The sequence below is a fragment of the Panicum virgatum genome, chromosome 9K (genome assembly GCF_016808335.1).
Source record: "Panicum virgatum strain AP13 chromosome 9K, P.virgatum_v5, whole genome shotgun sequence".
NCBI lineage: Eukaryota > Viridiplantae > Streptophyta > Magnoliopsida > Poales > Poaceae > Panicum > Panicum virgatum.
Window position 1 is genome coordinate 19,127,800 of NC_053144.1, and position 16,501 is coordinate 19,144,300.

The following is a 16,501-nucleotide window of genomic DNA, read 5'->3' on the forward strand; positions in this document are numbered from 1 at the left end:
TGGCATGCACTGCAAAGGGAAGGGAACTCATATGATATGAACAGCTCCTCTTGGATGATGTTGCTAAACAGTCTTCCAGTTTTCTTTCCCTACTTCCACCGCACCATCGGACGCCCGAGTCACATCACGCGCTCGGGATGGAGCCGGATAAAGAAGAATCGTATCAGGCGTAGTGCCACCGTCCACACCGTCACGACCCTGTCACGCCGACGCCGACGCCATCGACCGTGACGGCCCGGCGTCCTTTCGCGCGTCCGGTGGCGTGGTCGGTTGGCGTCGCGTTGTCACGGGCACACAGATTCGGACCTCAGAACGAGAGGACCTTCCACAGCAGGTGCCCAGGAAGAATGTATTCGCTTCCTTCATAAAAAAGAAAGAGCGGTAAAAATTATCAAACATCCCGATGTTAAAATGAATTAGGATTGGCACTTTGACAGTTCCGTACCTCTCCTTGGATGCAGAAGTCGGCGATGGCGAGGTGGAATTATTAGTCACTTGTCAACACAAAAGTGATGCAAGTCTGAATCATCACGCATCAACCAGCCGCACGTATGCGAAAGTATAATATAGTTCCCTTAAAAAAGAAGAAGAAAAGCTGAATATATAGAAGTATAGTTGGCGAAATAAACAACCACACCCAGTGTCAACCAAAACAGTCCCCCTGGCCTATTAGGCCACTCAGCACCAAGAACAGACAGGCAAGCTCACTCGCACCTTTATATAAAGCAACCCACCAGAAGCATCAGCTTTGGTTTCATCTCCTTGTACATAGCCCATTGCAAGGCATTCTCAAGCATAGCCTGTGCCTTTCCCTTCCTCTCCTCCGCTCTGTCTTCCAGAGCTTTGAGATGGCTCAGGTATGCAGACCACTCACTTCTGATTTTGTTCTTCAGTTCTTTTGATTGCTCATACCTCTGTGTTGCTTGATCGGTTTGCAGCAGAAGGTGGTGCTGAGGGTTCCAACCATGACTGATGACAAGATCAAGCAGAAGGCCATTGAAGCTGTTGCGGACATTTACGGTCATATTTTGTACCCTCTGATCAATGTTTTCTGGATAATGGATTGTTTTGCCGTTGAGACTAGATATGGTATTTGCACAAACTAGCATATTGTTTACCCATCGTTGAATCTTTAAGACACGTCCTTTGAATGATTAGCATCAGTTTTAGTTGGATTGAGAGGATAAATCACGTTAGGTGGCGTTCGTTTATCACACGCTAACACAAAGGTGAGGACCAGTGGACCACTCAATATACAATGTGGTCGAAAGGGCTCTTCTTTATGCCTGAAAGCTGTTATATGTGCCCCTTGCAGGTGAACAGTCATACATGAGGTTGGTATATGTTTACAAAAGAAATGGATTTTAAAACTCCAGTACATAAACATTTGAAAAAGCATGATTGAAGAAAATTTGGCATACTGTCTATTCGATTCTAATTGCTATGGGATATTCTTCCTGTTAGCTATATGCCAATTATATCTTCAAAAGAAATGTTTTCTGAATCAGGTTTTCTTCACGACATAACACAAGTACAGCACATAAATTGGAAAATAAAATACTTGTAGGAAGGGGTGATCAAGAAATAAACAAAAGAACAACAATTATTGTCTCAACAACAAAAATTGATCATACATACCTCATTTTGTGCACAGGTATTGACTCCATAGCAGCAGATCTGAAGGAGAACAAGATGACCATCATAGGCGAAATGGATGCTGTTGCAATTGCCAAGAAATTAAAGAAGATTGGGAAGATTGACATTGTGTCCATTGGACCTGCAAAGGAAGAAAAGAAGGAAGAAAAGAAAGAGGAGAAAAAAGAAGAAAAGAAAGAAGAGAAGAAAGAGGAGAAGAAAGAGGAAAAGAAAGAAGAGAAGAAATGATAAAAATATAAAGCATATACTATCTATCATTGTGTGACCTCTCTCTTATCTGCAGTTGCAATAGTTTTGAGCCTTTGACTTTGTACTGATGTTTCTATGTGAAGTTACTATGTAAAATTTATACTACAGAGTACAAATTAGTTAAAAATAAAAGCATGATTTGTGCATCTTTTAGCATACATGCTCCCTACCTCAACAACTTGTGTTCATAAATGACTAGATGCTCAACCAAATAATATTTATCAGGGAACTCAAAAACACAGAAAGGATGGCAATTATGGAGAATCCTGGCAGACCTGTATCTAAAAAATGAATCATATGAATACTCTCTTGACATCAGAAGTAATGGAGGGCTGGTCAAACTGAATCTTGAAAACTACTTGAATAATATTTAATACTTAAACTGCCATGTTGCACGGATCCCTATCCATTAAAGAAAAGGGAAACTTTTCAACTGATATGAATATTGATAAAGCCAGAAAAGGTAAACTTTTTAACATCAATAGTGAATAGATATTGCCACTGTCTTAAAGAGCACCAGAAAGTGGCAATAGTGCATAAACATCCACCCCTTAGTGCTCAAAGATAATTCACATTGCATTCTCAGATCTTATCTGATTTCTGACATGTAATCTACTAATCCTAGGCTAGGGTTGGCAGAAATGACTTTCAGTGCGGAGCCAGACTGGGGAAAGACACAAGTTACTGCGGTGATGTTACTTGTCAATTGGCTAAAAGATGATGCAACTAGATATGTATGCTTTCTTGAGCACATCAGGTTGACGGAGCAATATAAGTCTTTTCATGCTATCAAATCAGTGGAGCAGTAAAAGTTTAAAGGTGGATGAATTAATACCCTAATGTTCATTGTGTTCTCCATTTAGTAGAAAAAACAATTGCCTGATAATTTACTTTGTGCGTTATTGACACTGAAACAGTGTAATGACAACAAGCAATCGGATGTCATCTGGCTTGGGAGGCTAGGACCTAGGATTAGCAATAAAACTACTCTTGTGTATACACCAGTGCAACAAAAAGAAGATTGGGTGTCCTATCTAGGGCTGGTGAATCAGGATTTATTCATTACTCATGACTAGTGTCCACTATCCTATCTCATTTGGATGTTACAAAAAATAATAATAGCATACAACACTACACTTCTGTACTTCATCAACAGATAAATAATCCCATGGGCTACATCAAGTATATAAATTATAGTGTAACTAGTTTCAAGAGTCCTTCCCTCTTAATCCATCTTTCCAAAATGGAAACAGATGAAAGGAATGAACTACTCTGCATCTAATTATGGAGCATCTCATCTCAGCATCTTTTGTATCCCCCAAACCTTGACAGCAGATGAAGATAATGACCCCTATCTGTCATGTACTTAATGACATTATTAGCTTGAGATTCCTTCCCAGCATTACGCAGTCTACTCACTAGACTACTATACACTGAGAAATTTGGTGTGCATCCATGCAACTCCATGTCTTTCAGCATAGAGAATGCTTTATCAAACTCCCCTACTGTGCAAAGCCCCCCTATCATGGAAGTGTATGTGTACACATTCGGAAGCTGCCCTCTCACCAGCATATCATCAAAAAACCTCTGGGCTTCCTCAAATTCCCCAGCTGCCACATAGCTTGTGATCATAACGGTATAGCAGACAACATCTGGTTCACAACCTTTCTTGACCATCTCATCAAAGAAATATCTGCAAGCTTCTAGGTTGCCAGCACGGCCAAGACCATCAATCAAATTCGTGAAATGAAGCACATTTGGTACACACCCAACATCACTCATGTAGTTCAGCAAATTGAGAGCTGCGAGGGGTTTGTCTCCCTTACCAAGCACATGAAGCAACAGACTGTATGTATGGAGGTCTGGCGTAAACCCATTTTTCCCCATCTCATCAAGTAAACGATGGAATTGATCCAACTTACCAAGCATATACTTTGCACGCATCACTATGTTGTATGTCAAGATGTCAGGCGAGTGCCCCTCAAGGATCATTTTCTCGTGAACCCACTCAATCAGAGAGTACTGATCTATCGTCAGAAGCGTGTGCAGTATCGCATTGAATGCATTCCTAAATGGGCGGTACCTGAAAGTACTCAACTTGATGAACCTCTCCACCAGCCTCCGCCTCAACCCAACCTTCCCAGATGCGCATATCAGGAGGTGGAACGTCCGGGCAGAGACAGGCAGCCCCTTTTCCGCCATCTCCTCCAACAGCCGCCACATCGCCTTCACCTCCCCACACTCAGCAAAAACCTTCATGACCAGGTTGTACATGCTCGTGTTGTGTCGATACCCTTCCTGCTGCCCTGCCCACAGGAGGAACTTGTACGCAAGCTTCGGGTACCTTTCACGGTTCACACTGTCCACGGACACAACAATCCTGAACATCACCTCCCTTATCAGCGCGTTGGACACCTTCGGGCGCATTTCATCGAGCGCCTGGCGGGCGCTGAACCCTGGGCCGTCCTGCAGCAGGATCCTGAAGATCCTGTCAGCTTCCAGCCTCACATCCTCGGAGAACCGTCTCCTCGGACCGTGCCGAGGAGAAAAATTTTCGCCGTCATCGTCGTCGCTCTCCGGCGGGCCTCCTGGAGGCGGCAGCCGGAGGAGCATTTCCCGCGGGAAGCGGCCCGCATCCAGACCTGTCATCTCCTCTCCTCCCTCACGGAAACCGTCACCATTGATCTGTACAGTGCCCGAGGGACTCTCGCCGCCGTTTCTGGAACCGCCGCTGCAGAGATGCCGCGACGGGCAGAGCCGGGCGGAGAGTGCCCGGGCTGCTCGGAACGGAGGTAGGTGAGCGCCCGGGATCATAGGGAGAGCGCGCCGGAGCGCATGGCGAGTGAGCTGCTCCGCGGGAAGATAGTGCCGAGCTTTTGTTCGAAGTGTGGCGATGGCCGATGGCGACGCCAATGGCTGGGTGGTGCGGCGGCTCTCAAACGGGGAAAGGACTGAAGGAGAGGACAGAGGTGTGAGAGGAGAGAGGTGCTTGCTGCCGTCATGCGCTCGATTCCGCCCACGAAATGAGAACTCGTGCCTGGGCCGAATTTTCTTTGCTTGCTTATTAGGCCTTTTCTGGACACATTCTGGTCTCCTCGCCTTTGAAGCACCCCATACAATGCTTTCTGGTCCCCGCGCCAAAAGTCTCCTAGTTTTTCCTTTTTTGATTTTTTAAAAAACTTTTTTCCTAACCTTTTATTTTTATAGTTAATAACCTATGCATACGAATCTCTAACCTATGCATAGGAATCTCTATGTATCCTCATATAATAACTTTTCAGAATAATTTTCAAAAGAACTTAATGCACAACTTTTTCTTGGGATAACTTTTAAGTACAACTTCTACAAGAAATTGTAGAATTTTGAGAGATGTTTCCATTTTTGAAAAAAATTCTAGATAGCTTATACACATAGATATTTATTATTTTCAGAAAAATATTTTATGAGAGTATTGTCAAGCAGAATTGTCACATAACTTTTATTCATATCCTCTCCAGAAATCTTCTTCGAAAATATGATTTATAACACAAATTATTTAACTAAATTTGTACAAAATTTGTTTACAATAACTCGATCAACTAATTTATCTACCATAGTAAGCATGATAAATACAAGTGGTGTGGGAAAAAAGAAAAGATTTTTTTTATAGAAGATAAAAAATCTCTGAAAGAAAAAATAATTAGTCCCACAGGCCTGTCACATGCAAGCACGATGGCTATGCATGAATCTGGATTTGAATTGCAAGCAAAAGATGTTTTTTACAAAAAGGTTCATGTATCTGAGTCCATGCATTTTGCATTTTTCTTCACCATTCACCTACTTCTCAACTCATGGAGACATACTTTTAGTACATCGTGTAAATGTCTACTAACCTCCAATCTTATATACCAAAACACGTTTCCCATCGTGTTGCATGCTTGTCAAGTGTCAACCCACTGTTCTTTTTTTTCCCACAAATGTGGTGTGTATATGATGAGCCTACCACCTCGACTCCAATTCTTATAGACCAATAACTGGAGTTTTCTTTTATCCTGCATATATTTCTCCATTCATCATCTATGGCTTACCTACGTGCGTATACTGGATAACCCCCTTCAATTGTAAAACCTTTACTGTTGCTTGTTAACCTCTCTTGTATGTTCTTGGCAACAAATTTTGTCCAACAGTAACGTATGCTCTAGGTGAACTCATAGCAAAAATATTTGGTTTATTTCAAGAAAAGAATGTAACTTCTGGAAAAAAAAATTGTGCAACAACATTACTGACATGTGAAATATGTATATAGCACTTTTTATTAAATGAATTATACGTAGTTCTTACCTACTTCATGGAAGAGAACATAAAATTCCTTCACTATTTAAGGTTTAAATAAATATATGCATATGGGCTAGATTAAAAGTTTGTATTATTGCATAGAATCTATTATGAAATATATTCATTCACAATGATATTATTTGTTTAAAGTGATGTAGATTATACAATAATTACATCATTACATTTATCCATAGCATAGCAGTAAAATCATATTTGAAGTTCAGGCCTAGTAGACCACTGCTCATAGCCAGGGCACAAATGAAAAGAACAATCTTATATATTATTTTTGTAGCACACACACTAGATCATCTTGCATAGAATGGTTCTACGTAATCTTCTCTAACAACACAATTAGTACTTAACCAAACAATAAGAATTAACATTCACAAAAAAAATAACACTACATAGAATGGTTAATTGAATTTGAATCTTGAGGCTAAAATCTGAAATTAAGGACCTACACTTAGATGCTTTTTGGCAAAACAAATTCCTCATGCCAAAAAGCCTTGCATGTCTAGATAGTGGGCTAAATATACCTATAGTTGGGTAAACCTTACTGAGTATTAGTATACTCAGTCTTGCTTGTGGCTTTGTTTACAGGTGAGACTTTTGAGGACATGGTTGCTAGCCTGACTTGACCGTGTACATACTCTTCCTTCTGGTTGGTCGGTTGAATAGGAGGTGCCCCTGGCCAATAATGATAATGTTGAATGATGTTATGTATGGGCTTCATCATAATATCTTGTATCGTCGTTTAGAATTATCGCTTATTTTTTACTGCACTTGAACTCTGAAGTACCTTTATGAATTTCAAACTTAGTTTGTAATAATTTAGTTTAAGACTTTATGATGTAAGAATTTGTGAAATGTTGTAATCTCTGGACTCGCCTTCGTACAGGTTTTATGTTGCTTTGTTCAATCCAAGTTCCAGTGGTTTCATCGGGATATTACCTGACAGACTGTCCAATTACTTTGTTTGAAATGTGTTTTAGCCCTGATTGCCTTTATGGTGATGGTTATCAAACTTGAACTGGATTAATTCGGACAGTTCTGCCACAATGTTGCCCCAAATATGGATTGTGAGTTTAGGAATATGTTCCTGTATACTTGCTAAGAAAGGTATAAACTTCATGTTGAAGATAGAAATGGTTGAACTTGATAGAACATCAACCAGTGTGAGACTGCTAGTTAAACATGCTGCTAGTGGATGTAAGGTAGCATTAGAAGATAATCTTCTTGTTGTATCCTGTGATGAGCCAGACATGGGGCGGGCTCAGAATTTGGGATTTGGGTATTCAAAATTTTCAAAGGGTAGAATTTTTTTCAGTCTAAAGTATATATTGATAGCACATAATTAAGTATCAAAATTATAGCATTTATCATAGCATATAATTTGAAATTGTTCTAGATATACAAAATGATTAACATATCCAAGTTGCAACATACAAAATCATGGTAATCATCGCTCATCAGTGCTTCATTCCATGTCCCCGCTCACCTTTTTTTTAAACGTCCTGCACTCCAGCTTTTGCCCTGCCCAAAGCCCGCAACCCGCCTCGCGCTAGCTGTCGCTGCCCACTATCTAGGCGCTGAGGCGCAGCTGCCCCGCAGCTGGCGCCGTGCCAAGCGCTGCCGCTGGGCACTGACCCCTACCGCTGCCGGCCTGCCCCCTACCTACCCGGCAGTCGCGCCGGCGCGCCGCGCGCACTAGGCCAACTGTACCACTGTCGGCCTGCCCCCTTCCTACCTGGTTGCGCTGTCGCATAGCGCCTGACGCCTTGGCCCTTGCCGGTGTCGCGCCACCGCTCGCTAGGGTTAGCAGCATTCGTGCACTGCCTACACTGGTCGGATGGATGGGGAAGGGGAATAGAGTATGGGGAATTGAGGCTGGGCTAAGGGGGAGCACTGAGTGGGAGGGGGGAGTTGGGCCGGCCTGCAAGCCGTTGGATAATAGGTCAATTGAGTCTAAGATGTCCAGTGCAGCTAAGGCCTGTTTTGTGGTGGTATTTTTGTATTCTACGATACATATATATGTTATATACTTTATGTATAAATTTTTTTGTTAGAAATTTTGAATACCCATGAATACATATGGGGTCCGCCCCTGCAAACATTGATTGTCTTGGACCGGACGATGTGAGCATCAAGAAAGACCTGACCGGGAATATTGCAGTTAATGATCGTGACAACTTTTCCGGGCGTATATGCCATTGGCAACTATGTTAATGGCCCCCTAATCCCTCATAAAGTCGATGAGGATGGGATTTGTTGTGCCAATATACTTGCTGGGAGGCTAGCATCTGTTGACTACAGTTGTATGCCATCGGTTATCTATGCAGTGCCTGAGCTAGCATATGTTGGGCCACTGAGAAAAAGCTTAAGGCCACTGGTGTACAGTATACAGTGTCGAAGTTTTAGCTGCAACCAAATGTCATATTTGAATAGGCTCATCCAAAGACATTGAAGTACATTGTGAAAAAAAATCTAACCAAGCTATTGTGACCAAGCCGAGCCCCAGCAGGACGACGTGGTTGTGCAGCCGTTGTAGTGGCAACCAGCCGACAAACAGTTGAGCAACACCAACAAAAACATGTGTTCTCCAAATTTAAGAAAACATACGTGCAAGTCTCGCTCACATATGTTTGGAAAATATAGGATGTAATCTAGTGGAAAGTAGGCCTGCAATTTTTTTCAACACCAAGATATATATCTTATATTGAAAGAGTTGGTGTTGATAGATTAAGTGGAGTAGCTATAAGTACATTTTTGAGTTTTTGCTCTTTGTTGTAAGTTGTTTCATTCATTTCTACCATAGATACTTGCTCTCTCTGTTGTAGCCTACCACATGAAACCAAAAAAATACATGTAAATAGTTGTGGTTGAAAAATTCATACGTAGCTATGCTTTTTGTATAGACCTTTACTGCTTGATGCAGGGTGAGCAGAGTAGTTTTTTTTAGCTGCACAGTAGAGTTGGTGTTCAGTGGGGGATCCACTTGACGAAAATATGACTAGTACCTCTATATAAATACTGCAGTTCTATAAATACTTTTTCGCGATGGTGCGGTGTGCAGCCAGTGGATATTTTTTCGGATGAAAATATTTTTTCACCGCGAGGTCATGAATGAGGAAATTCGCTGCCTTCTATTTTGGAACCAACAATAGATAGGGGTAGTAATGAGTCATGGCCAGTAGTAATGAGTCATGGCCATCGTGGCCTATTTAGAGCCCATCAAAATCCTTAAATTTTTTAACTTAAAATTGTATAAGATTAAAGTTCAGCCTTTTTAGAACCCAGTCTCTAAATTTTTAAATTTTCTAGTTCAAAATTTTGGACACCTCTAGATGCAAATTTTTTATAACCCTAGATGCAGATTTTTTATAACAACGTGGCCAGCCTGCCCTCGGGCCTCTCTATATAGAAAAAATGGCTCCTTCCCATCCTCGCACTCGATCAGGTGTTCATCAGTCGCTGATTTCTACATGAAGTACGAAATAGAGTAGCATGAGAATTGTACCTAGCAAGTTAAGAAGACATTGCTTAGGGGACACATAGTACCTAGAAGTAGAACACAGGTAGCAGAGCAAAGGAACTGAACAACTTTGAACAGACATTCGGACAGATTACAGGCACGCGTATGCATACTTACACGAGACCATTATCACATAAACAGAGTCAAGACCAAGCCCAAAATTACACTCAGAAGTAAAGAGCCCACACCGGTGCACGGCGCACCAAACCAGTGCGCTTATTCCAGACGTCAGACGAGACTCCACGGAACATAATCACCATCACACACGTATCGACACATTCACAAAATCACACAGAGCATCCGTCCTCTCGCGACGACGCACTTCACATTGTGTTCGTGTTCAGCCTCGCGCCGCCGACCTCCTCGCCGTGGATCACCGGCGCTTCCGCCGCGTAGCCTTCCTTCACCTCCTCCCCTGCATCGCAGAGCTCGTCTCTTGTCAGCTCGGGATCCAATGCAACGGTCCAGTGTTTCCTCTCTTCTTTTTGGTTTCTTCCTATAAGATTATGGAGCAGAATAGGATTCAGTAGGTGGTACCTGTGGCTGTGCTTGGCTGCACGGTCTCGGAGACGCGGTTCCCGCCGGTGAGCGACGTGACGGCCTCGCGCGCCTTGGCCACCACCTGCCCGGGCGCCGGCACGCGCTGCGCCAACGTGCCGCCGACGTCCTCCTTGCGCCGCTGCACGGCGCCGGAGATCGCCTCGCTGAGCGCGCGGTCCTCGTCGCCCGGCCGCAGCTTCTCGGCGATGTACCCCGTCATGGTCACCCCCTTGTCCTGCCCGCCGGCGCCGCCGGGCGCCGCCGCCGCGGCGCTAGTGTCCTGCTGCCGCGCCCCGACCCCGGGCGTGGCCTGCTGGACCTTGCCCACTACGGCGGTGCCGACGCCCGCGACCTTCTCGTACACTGTGCTCGCCAGCTGCTTGCCGTACTCCGTGGTGCCGGCGGCCGCGGACTTGATCTTGTCCGCGTAGCCCGGGCCCGACGCGCTGTTACCGGTCGCGTCCGTGGCCGCGGGGGCGGGCGCCTCTGTCCACTCCTCAGCCTCGGCGCCGGTGTCCGACACCGGCATTGCCTCGCTGCGTGCGTCCTCCGGCTTCCCCGCGCCCACCTGCGGACGGAGGTTGGGCGCGACGGCGGTGCCGACGCCGGCGACCTTCTCGTACACGGTGGACGCCAGCTGCTTGCCGTACTCGGTGGTGCCCGAGGCCGCCGACTTGATCTTGTCCGTGTAGCCCGCGCCGCCGGTCGAGCCGTTCGTCGCCTCCGTGGCTGCGGGGGCGTCTCCCCGCTCCTCCGTGCCGGCGTTCGGCGCCGGCGCCAGCGCCGCCTCTGTGCGTTCGCCGTCGCGCTTCCCCGCGCCAACGGCCGTGCCGGCGCCGGCAACCTTCTCGTACACCGTGCTCGCCAGCTTCTTGCCGTACTCCGTGGTGCCCGCGGCCGCGCTCTTGAGCTTGTCCGTGTAGCTCGCGCCACCCATCTTGTCCGCGGCCGTGTCCTTCCACTCCGCTTTGGCGTCCTTCTTCCCCGCGCCCACGTGCGCCGGGTCGCCGGACAGGTTCATGGTCTCGAACTGCTGCACGACGGGCGTCGTGCCGATGTCCTCGCCCTCTGCAAATCAGCACATTGACGAGAAAGACAAGTGTAACGAGTGGGTGAATGAACATGAGCAGAGTGACAAGGACGACATGATCGCGTCGTGTCCGGTTTGCCGTACCTCTAGCCGCGGGCGTCGTGGAGCGCGGCGCTGCCGGATCCTCGACGAGGGGGGCGCCGAGGTCGCCGAGCCGCACCGCGGGTGCGCCTTGGCCCTCCAACTCCTGCCCGGCGGGTTTCCGCGCCGGGTCGTACTTCGCGACGAGGTCCTGCACGGCCGGTGCCCGCGCCGACTCGTACACTGCAACCGTGTCGGGGGCGCACCATGTGATGTGAGTACCAAGCCTCAGGCATACGTAACCAGATCAACCTCTCCGTGACCGTGAACAGGTAGCATAGCACTTACTCGGCGCGCCGTGGACCTCGGGGTCGGACTCCGCGACGACGGGCTTGTCCTCGACGTCCTCCATGTACCCGCCCTTCTCCAGCGCGGCCTCCCTCTCCGCCGCGTCCTCCTCCGCTTCCTCGCTGCTGGTACTGCCGGCGGCGGCGTCCCCCGGGCCGCGCTCGTCGCCGCCGTGCTCCCCGCCGTGCCCGTGGCCGGCGAGCGTGTGCTTGATCTTCTTCACCTTCTCCTTGACCTTCTTCAGCACCGGCTTGTGCTGCTTCTCCTCGCGGTGCAGCTGCCCCTGGCCCCCGGCCGCCGCCTCGCCCTCCCCTGCACGCGCGTCATCACCGAGAGCAAGGTAAGAGACACTACCGTGGCAGTCGCGATACAGAACGTGTAGTGGTGGTAGGCAGAGCAGCGGCGGTCGGCTCGGTCGCCGGCGGGGTACTCACCGGCGTTGCGGAGGCCGACGTCCTCGGGGACGTGCTTGCGCGTGACCATGGCGGGCGCGTCCATACCGCTCGCCGTCGACGCCGCGCCCTCGCTGCTACCGGCTGATCGGGCTGCGATCGCGATCGAGAAGATGACAGAGCTGGATCGTGATCCTGAATCTCTGGCTGCTTAGCTTTGCTGAGTGGCAGAGTTGTTGTGGCGGCGAGAGGCTCGACGGGGATATAATAGGAGCGAGCCGGGGGGAGGCGAGCGCCACCTCGACGCACACGTGGTTACGGCGGGGAGGCCGGTGGACGCGTGGCGGGCTGAGGCGCTGCCGTGCCGCGCTTCGGTTGGGGAGGGAGAAGCAACTGGAAGGTGGTCCACCTATGGGAGAAGAAGCCCCCGGCCGACGAGGAATGATCAGGCCTGATCAGGTGGCGGGGTTTGGACGCGGGCGGGTGCGCTTGGCAACCCCGTCGAATCGCGTCGCGCGCTGCCCGTTTGGTCGGCGGACCGTGTAACTGTAACCGTCTTCCGGGGGTTCTATTTGGGTGTCGTATGGCCTAAGGCCCATAGGCCCGTAGGCTTCCTGAGATGGATGTGATGTGTAGTGAGAGGCCCGGGAATGATGTGCGGTCAATAGGCCCACGGGCCATTTCAGCAGGCAATCTCTTAGTCCGTATTTTCTTTTGAAGGAAAGTAGTCCGTATCTTACAGTACCACTGGTTCTAATTATACCATCCGCTCCATATCTATAAAACCTATAAAGTTAGTCCCCACTAAGAGTTATTAATTTTATTTCTCTCAACATGCAAGTTATCTATGTCATCATCAACTAGAATCTTCTATTTATGCCTTCTACAGATTTTCTGTGCACAACCGCAGGTCACTATTGTAAGCCATCAATTCTAGCACAAATGATTCCTCCACCACAACAAACACACCTGAAAGGAGCTGAAGAAAACCAAAGGTCGACACTGCAATACAAAGAAACCCAAATATCATCCCTACAATCGAGTTTAAATAACTCCACTCCACCTCTGGCATGCCCTTTCCTGCTCGGCACGGCTGTAGCTAAGGGCACCATCGACTTTATCATCGGCAACGTCGCCGCCTGCTGCAGGATTGCAACCTCCATGCCCGTCGTTCGCTCCCCAACCAGAGCAGCATCTAGAAAAAAGAGAGGAAAAGTCTTTGGTGGTGTTTACGCTCATCTTCAAGGTGTTTGGTATTCAATCTCTTTTTTTATGGTTTTCTGATGGGGAGGAAAAGAAGTGGACAAAGAATAATGCATTAATAAGAATACAAGGATAAAGATTAAAGGAAAAAAAAGGAAAAGATGAAAAAGAAAGGAGAAAAGGAAAAGGTAGAGAAAATAAACAGAAACAAATAAAATGAGAGAGAAAAAGAAAAAAGTATAAAGAAATAAAAAGAAAATTTTATCTCATACTTTACGAGTGCTATTTTATCATTAATCTTTTATTTAGCTAAAATAATCTTCATTTTATGTATCAAGTCCCGCAGCAACGCGCGGGGAATCACCTAGTTACTGTCCGTGCATTTTTTTATTACATATGTACAATTTAAACACTAACAACACACACAGTCCACTCCTATAAACGCACGTACACAAATTTTATCCCTACGAATATCTTCGAGATTGAACTGACAAATCCTCGAGATTGACCAAGTGTGCGTTGCTACGAGTATATAGTAGACTTACATAAAATCACCAACTTTGTACTCTTTCATTTCGTGTACCGGCCGTGCCGTGATTGTGCGAGGTATTAATTGTCCAGGTTCCGATTGATTTGTCTGGGTTCTGATTGACGGACCGAGGAGTCATAGTTGCTTTAGAAATATTATAGAGAAGAGATAGAGATTATAAGTTGAATCTCTTTTACTCTTATCAAGTTTATAGAAAAATATTTTAATTTCCACAATATCAAATAAATATATTACCAATACATGTTATGAGTTGTTTGATGAAACTGCTTTTAATGTCATAGATTTGGAACAAATCTAAAGTGACAGGTAATTGAAACGGTGGAGTAGCATATTGATTGTTCTCATAACATTGTACAACTATTTCAGGGTATATTTGGATAGTTCAAGCATTGCAATATTATTGATCCTAAAATAAAATAAAATTGCTTCTAAGTGGTCTTCAAAATGATCCATATTATATTTCGAGTTCTTCTTTTGAAATTTGAATGCTTTTGGTTAAGAGTATTAAATAACTAATCCTGGCCAAAGATTAATTGTCATATTCATATAATCATTTTGTCATAGATCAATTAAATTAAACTGCTGGATTAAATACTCCAAATGCTGAGTGTACTTACGTGAACGCGAGATCTGTGCCTGTACTGTGTTTTTTTAAAAAAAAATACTCCAAATACTTCATCTGTGCCTGTACTGCGTTTTGAAAAAAAAACTCCAAATACTTCTTTTCAAAACAAAATGCTTGCTAACCCAACTATTACACATGAATCAAGGTGTCATCGTACACATGACCCATCCATGAAGTGCCAATTTTGGTGATGGGTCTAATGTTCTGAATGAGTATCACTACTACAATAATCTTTACCGAGGTGGGCAAATTAGATTTTCTGAGGCGGGCAACAAAAATGCCTCAGAGCAAAGGTCAAGTAAATAATGGAGTATTTTTTGAAGCAGTTTGGTGCCCTCCTTGGTTAATCAAATAAAAAATCAAAAAAGGAAAACTCGTGGATGAGTGCGCCGAGCCCAAATCCACAGGCCGTCGTTGCCGCCACTCGCCAGAGGAGGAAGATGAGGCGACTGCCACGCCGGAGGAGGAAGAGGAGGCGGCCGCGTTGTAACACCCATGTGTTAATCCTTGGTAATTAAGTTAATTAAAGTCATTAGTTTTAAACTCACACGGCAAAGTACAAAACCAAAACATCTCCTGTCAGCCTGGGCCGAACCGGTCTGACCGGTCTCGGCAACCGGTCTGACCGATGTCAACCGTTTTGGGCCCCACAACATTTAAATCTCTCTCTCTCACTCCCAACGACCCACTCACCCTTCCCAGCTCTCTCAGCTCGCCCTCCCGAGCTCTCCCCCTCTCATTTCTCACCCCAAACCCTAGGACCCAAATCCATCCATCCTCCATTGATCCAAGGCTTGAATTGGGCGGGGAATCATCTTGAATTGGGTGGGGAATCATCTTCTCCGCGTGCTCCCTCCCTGGTTGGCTTGGATTCAAGCTCTTGGTGCAAGGACCCCAAGGTAAATAATATAGGGGTTGGGATTGATCTCTTGTTCTAGGGGGATTTGGGTGGTTCCCTTCGGTCATGAACCTCCACTTGCATTCTAAGCTAGAGCCTAGATAGAACTTATGCTGTGGAATCAAGTCCTTGTGGGGGGAAGGACTCATTCAAGGTAATTTAGGGGTTTGGATCGATCTCTTGTTCTAGATGGTTTTAGGTGATTTCCTCTGGTCAAAAGCATCCACATGAACCCCTTAACTAGATCCTAGAAGGTATTTGGAGTGGGTGGGCGATTTTCGCCGCGCCAAGGTTTTTAGGTTCTGGTCTGACTAGGACCGGTCTGACCGGTCGGAGGGACCGGTCTGACCGGTGTCACGGTAGGTTGAGTAGGACCGGTCTGACCGGTCGGGTGGACCGGTCTGACCGGTGGTAGCAGAGCTGACATAGTTCAATTAGGGTTAGTTGGTGCAAATAGTTAGAATTTAATTTGGCTATTGGTTACTTGTAACTTGAATGAAATCATGCATACATTTCTCATGTCACATGCATATGCATATGTATAGCAGCCGCGGCAGAGGAGGTCGTATACGAGGTTGTTGCGGAGCCACAGGAGCCCAGGGGCAAGCCCCGCAGCAGGAGGATCGTGGGGAGTCTGCCCAAGGCCCCACTCACCCCAGTGTGGTGCAGCAGACGCAAGGCAAGCCCCGGTGCACATCCTTTTATTTCAAACTATGACACCTATATTTATGTTGCTATTACTTGTGCATTAGGTTTAGGAATTGTTTGGAACCCTAGTTGCATGATCCCTAGGTTTCCTCGAGTTATACTAGTATGTAGAGGACGATAGAAATGCTATGCTTAATAGAACTCGGTAGAAGACGAGTGATTTCGGGTCACTCGCGAGATATAGGGTATTTAATTATTTTGAATATATGGAATATTGAATTAGGTAAGAAAGGAAAAGAATTTGGAGACCGGGCGGGGAAAAGTTAGCCCCGTCTGTGTCGGTTAAGGACCGTTCGCTGTCTGGCCCTGTGATTGAGTTTGAACAGTACTAACCGCATACCGGGAGTAGGAGGTAGTCGAAACTGGTAAGCCGAG

The 16,501-nt window shown here is 46.2% G+C and overlaps 3 protein-coding genes across 4 annotated transcripts; 1 reads left to right on the forward strand and 2 right to left on the reverse strand.

Moving 5' to 3' along the window:
- The first annotated feature begins 606 nt into the window (after positions 1 to 606).
- Positions 607 to 2,063, forward strand: LOC120650575 (heavy metal-associated isoprenylated plant protein 39-like). Of its 2 annotated transcripts, none has more exons than XM_039927748.1 (3): positions 607 to 857; positions 939 to 1,020; positions 1,655 to 2,063. In XM_039927748.1, the coding sequence occupies exons 1-3, from the start codon at positions 849 to 851 to the stop codon at positions 1,882 to 1,884; spliced, it is 321 nt and encodes a 106-aa protein (XP_039783682.1). In that variant the 5' UTR covers positions 607 to 848; the 3' UTR covers positions 1,885 to 2,063. The 2 variants fall into 2 exon arrangements, with proteins under 2 accessions (XP_039783682.1, XP_039783683.1); XM_039927749.1 differs by having other exon boundaries at positions 696 to 857; positions 942 to 1,020.
- An 863-nt stretch (positions 2,064 to 2,926) lies between these two features.
- Positions 2,927 to 4,933, reverse strand: LOC120650574 (pentatricopeptide repeat-containing protein At3g60050-like). Its single transcript, XM_039927746.1, has one exon. It carries the CDS (start codon positions 4,717 to 4,719, stop codon positions 3,205 to 3,207), a length of 1,515 nt encoding a protein of 504 aa, XP_039783680.1. The 5' UTR covers positions 4,720 to 4,933; the 3' UTR covers positions 2,927 to 3,204.
- Positions 4,934 to 9,799: 4,866 nt separating this feature from the next.
- Positions 9,800 to 12,359, reverse strand: LOC120650576 (low-temperature-induced 65 kDa protein-like). The gene is made up of 5 exons (XM_039927750.1): positions 12,185 to 12,359; positions 11,751 to 12,062; positions 11,466 to 11,645; positions 10,289 to 11,359; positions 9,800 to 10,166 (listed from the first exon to the last, which is right to left on the reverse strand). Exons 1-5 carry the CDS (start codon positions 12,246 to 12,248, stop codon positions 10,075 to 10,077), a joined length of 1,719 nt encoding a protein of 572 aa, XP_039783684.1. The 5' UTR covers positions 12,249 to 12,359; the 3' UTR covers positions 9,800 to 10,074.
- Positions 12,360 to 16,501: the final 4,142 nt, after the last annotated feature.

Excerpts from the sequence above, each read along its gene's own strand:
- LOC120650575 (XM_039927748.1), top strand. Across the intron at positions 1,021-1,654 it reads AGCTGTTGCGGACATTTACG|GTATTGACTCCATAGCAGCA; the intron begins GTCATATTTTGT and ends TTTTGTGCACAG.
- LOC120650574 (XM_039927746.1), bottom strand. The coding sequence starts at position 4,719 with ATGATCCCGGGCGCTCACCTACCTCCGTTCCGAGCAGCCCGGGCACTC.
- LOC120650576 (XM_039927750.1), bottom strand. The coding sequence starts at position 12,248 with ATGGACGCGCCCGCCATGGTCACGCGCAAGCACGTCCCCGAGGACGTC. Across the intron at positions 11,360-11,465 it reads CACGACGCCCGCGGCTAGAG|AGGGCGAGGACATCGGCACG; the intron begins GTACGGCAAACC and ends GCTGATTTGCAG. Across the intron at positions 10,167-10,288 it reads GCAGCCAAGCACAGCCACAG|GGGAGGAGGTGAAGGAAGGC; the intron begins GTACCACCTACT and ends TCTGCGATGCAG.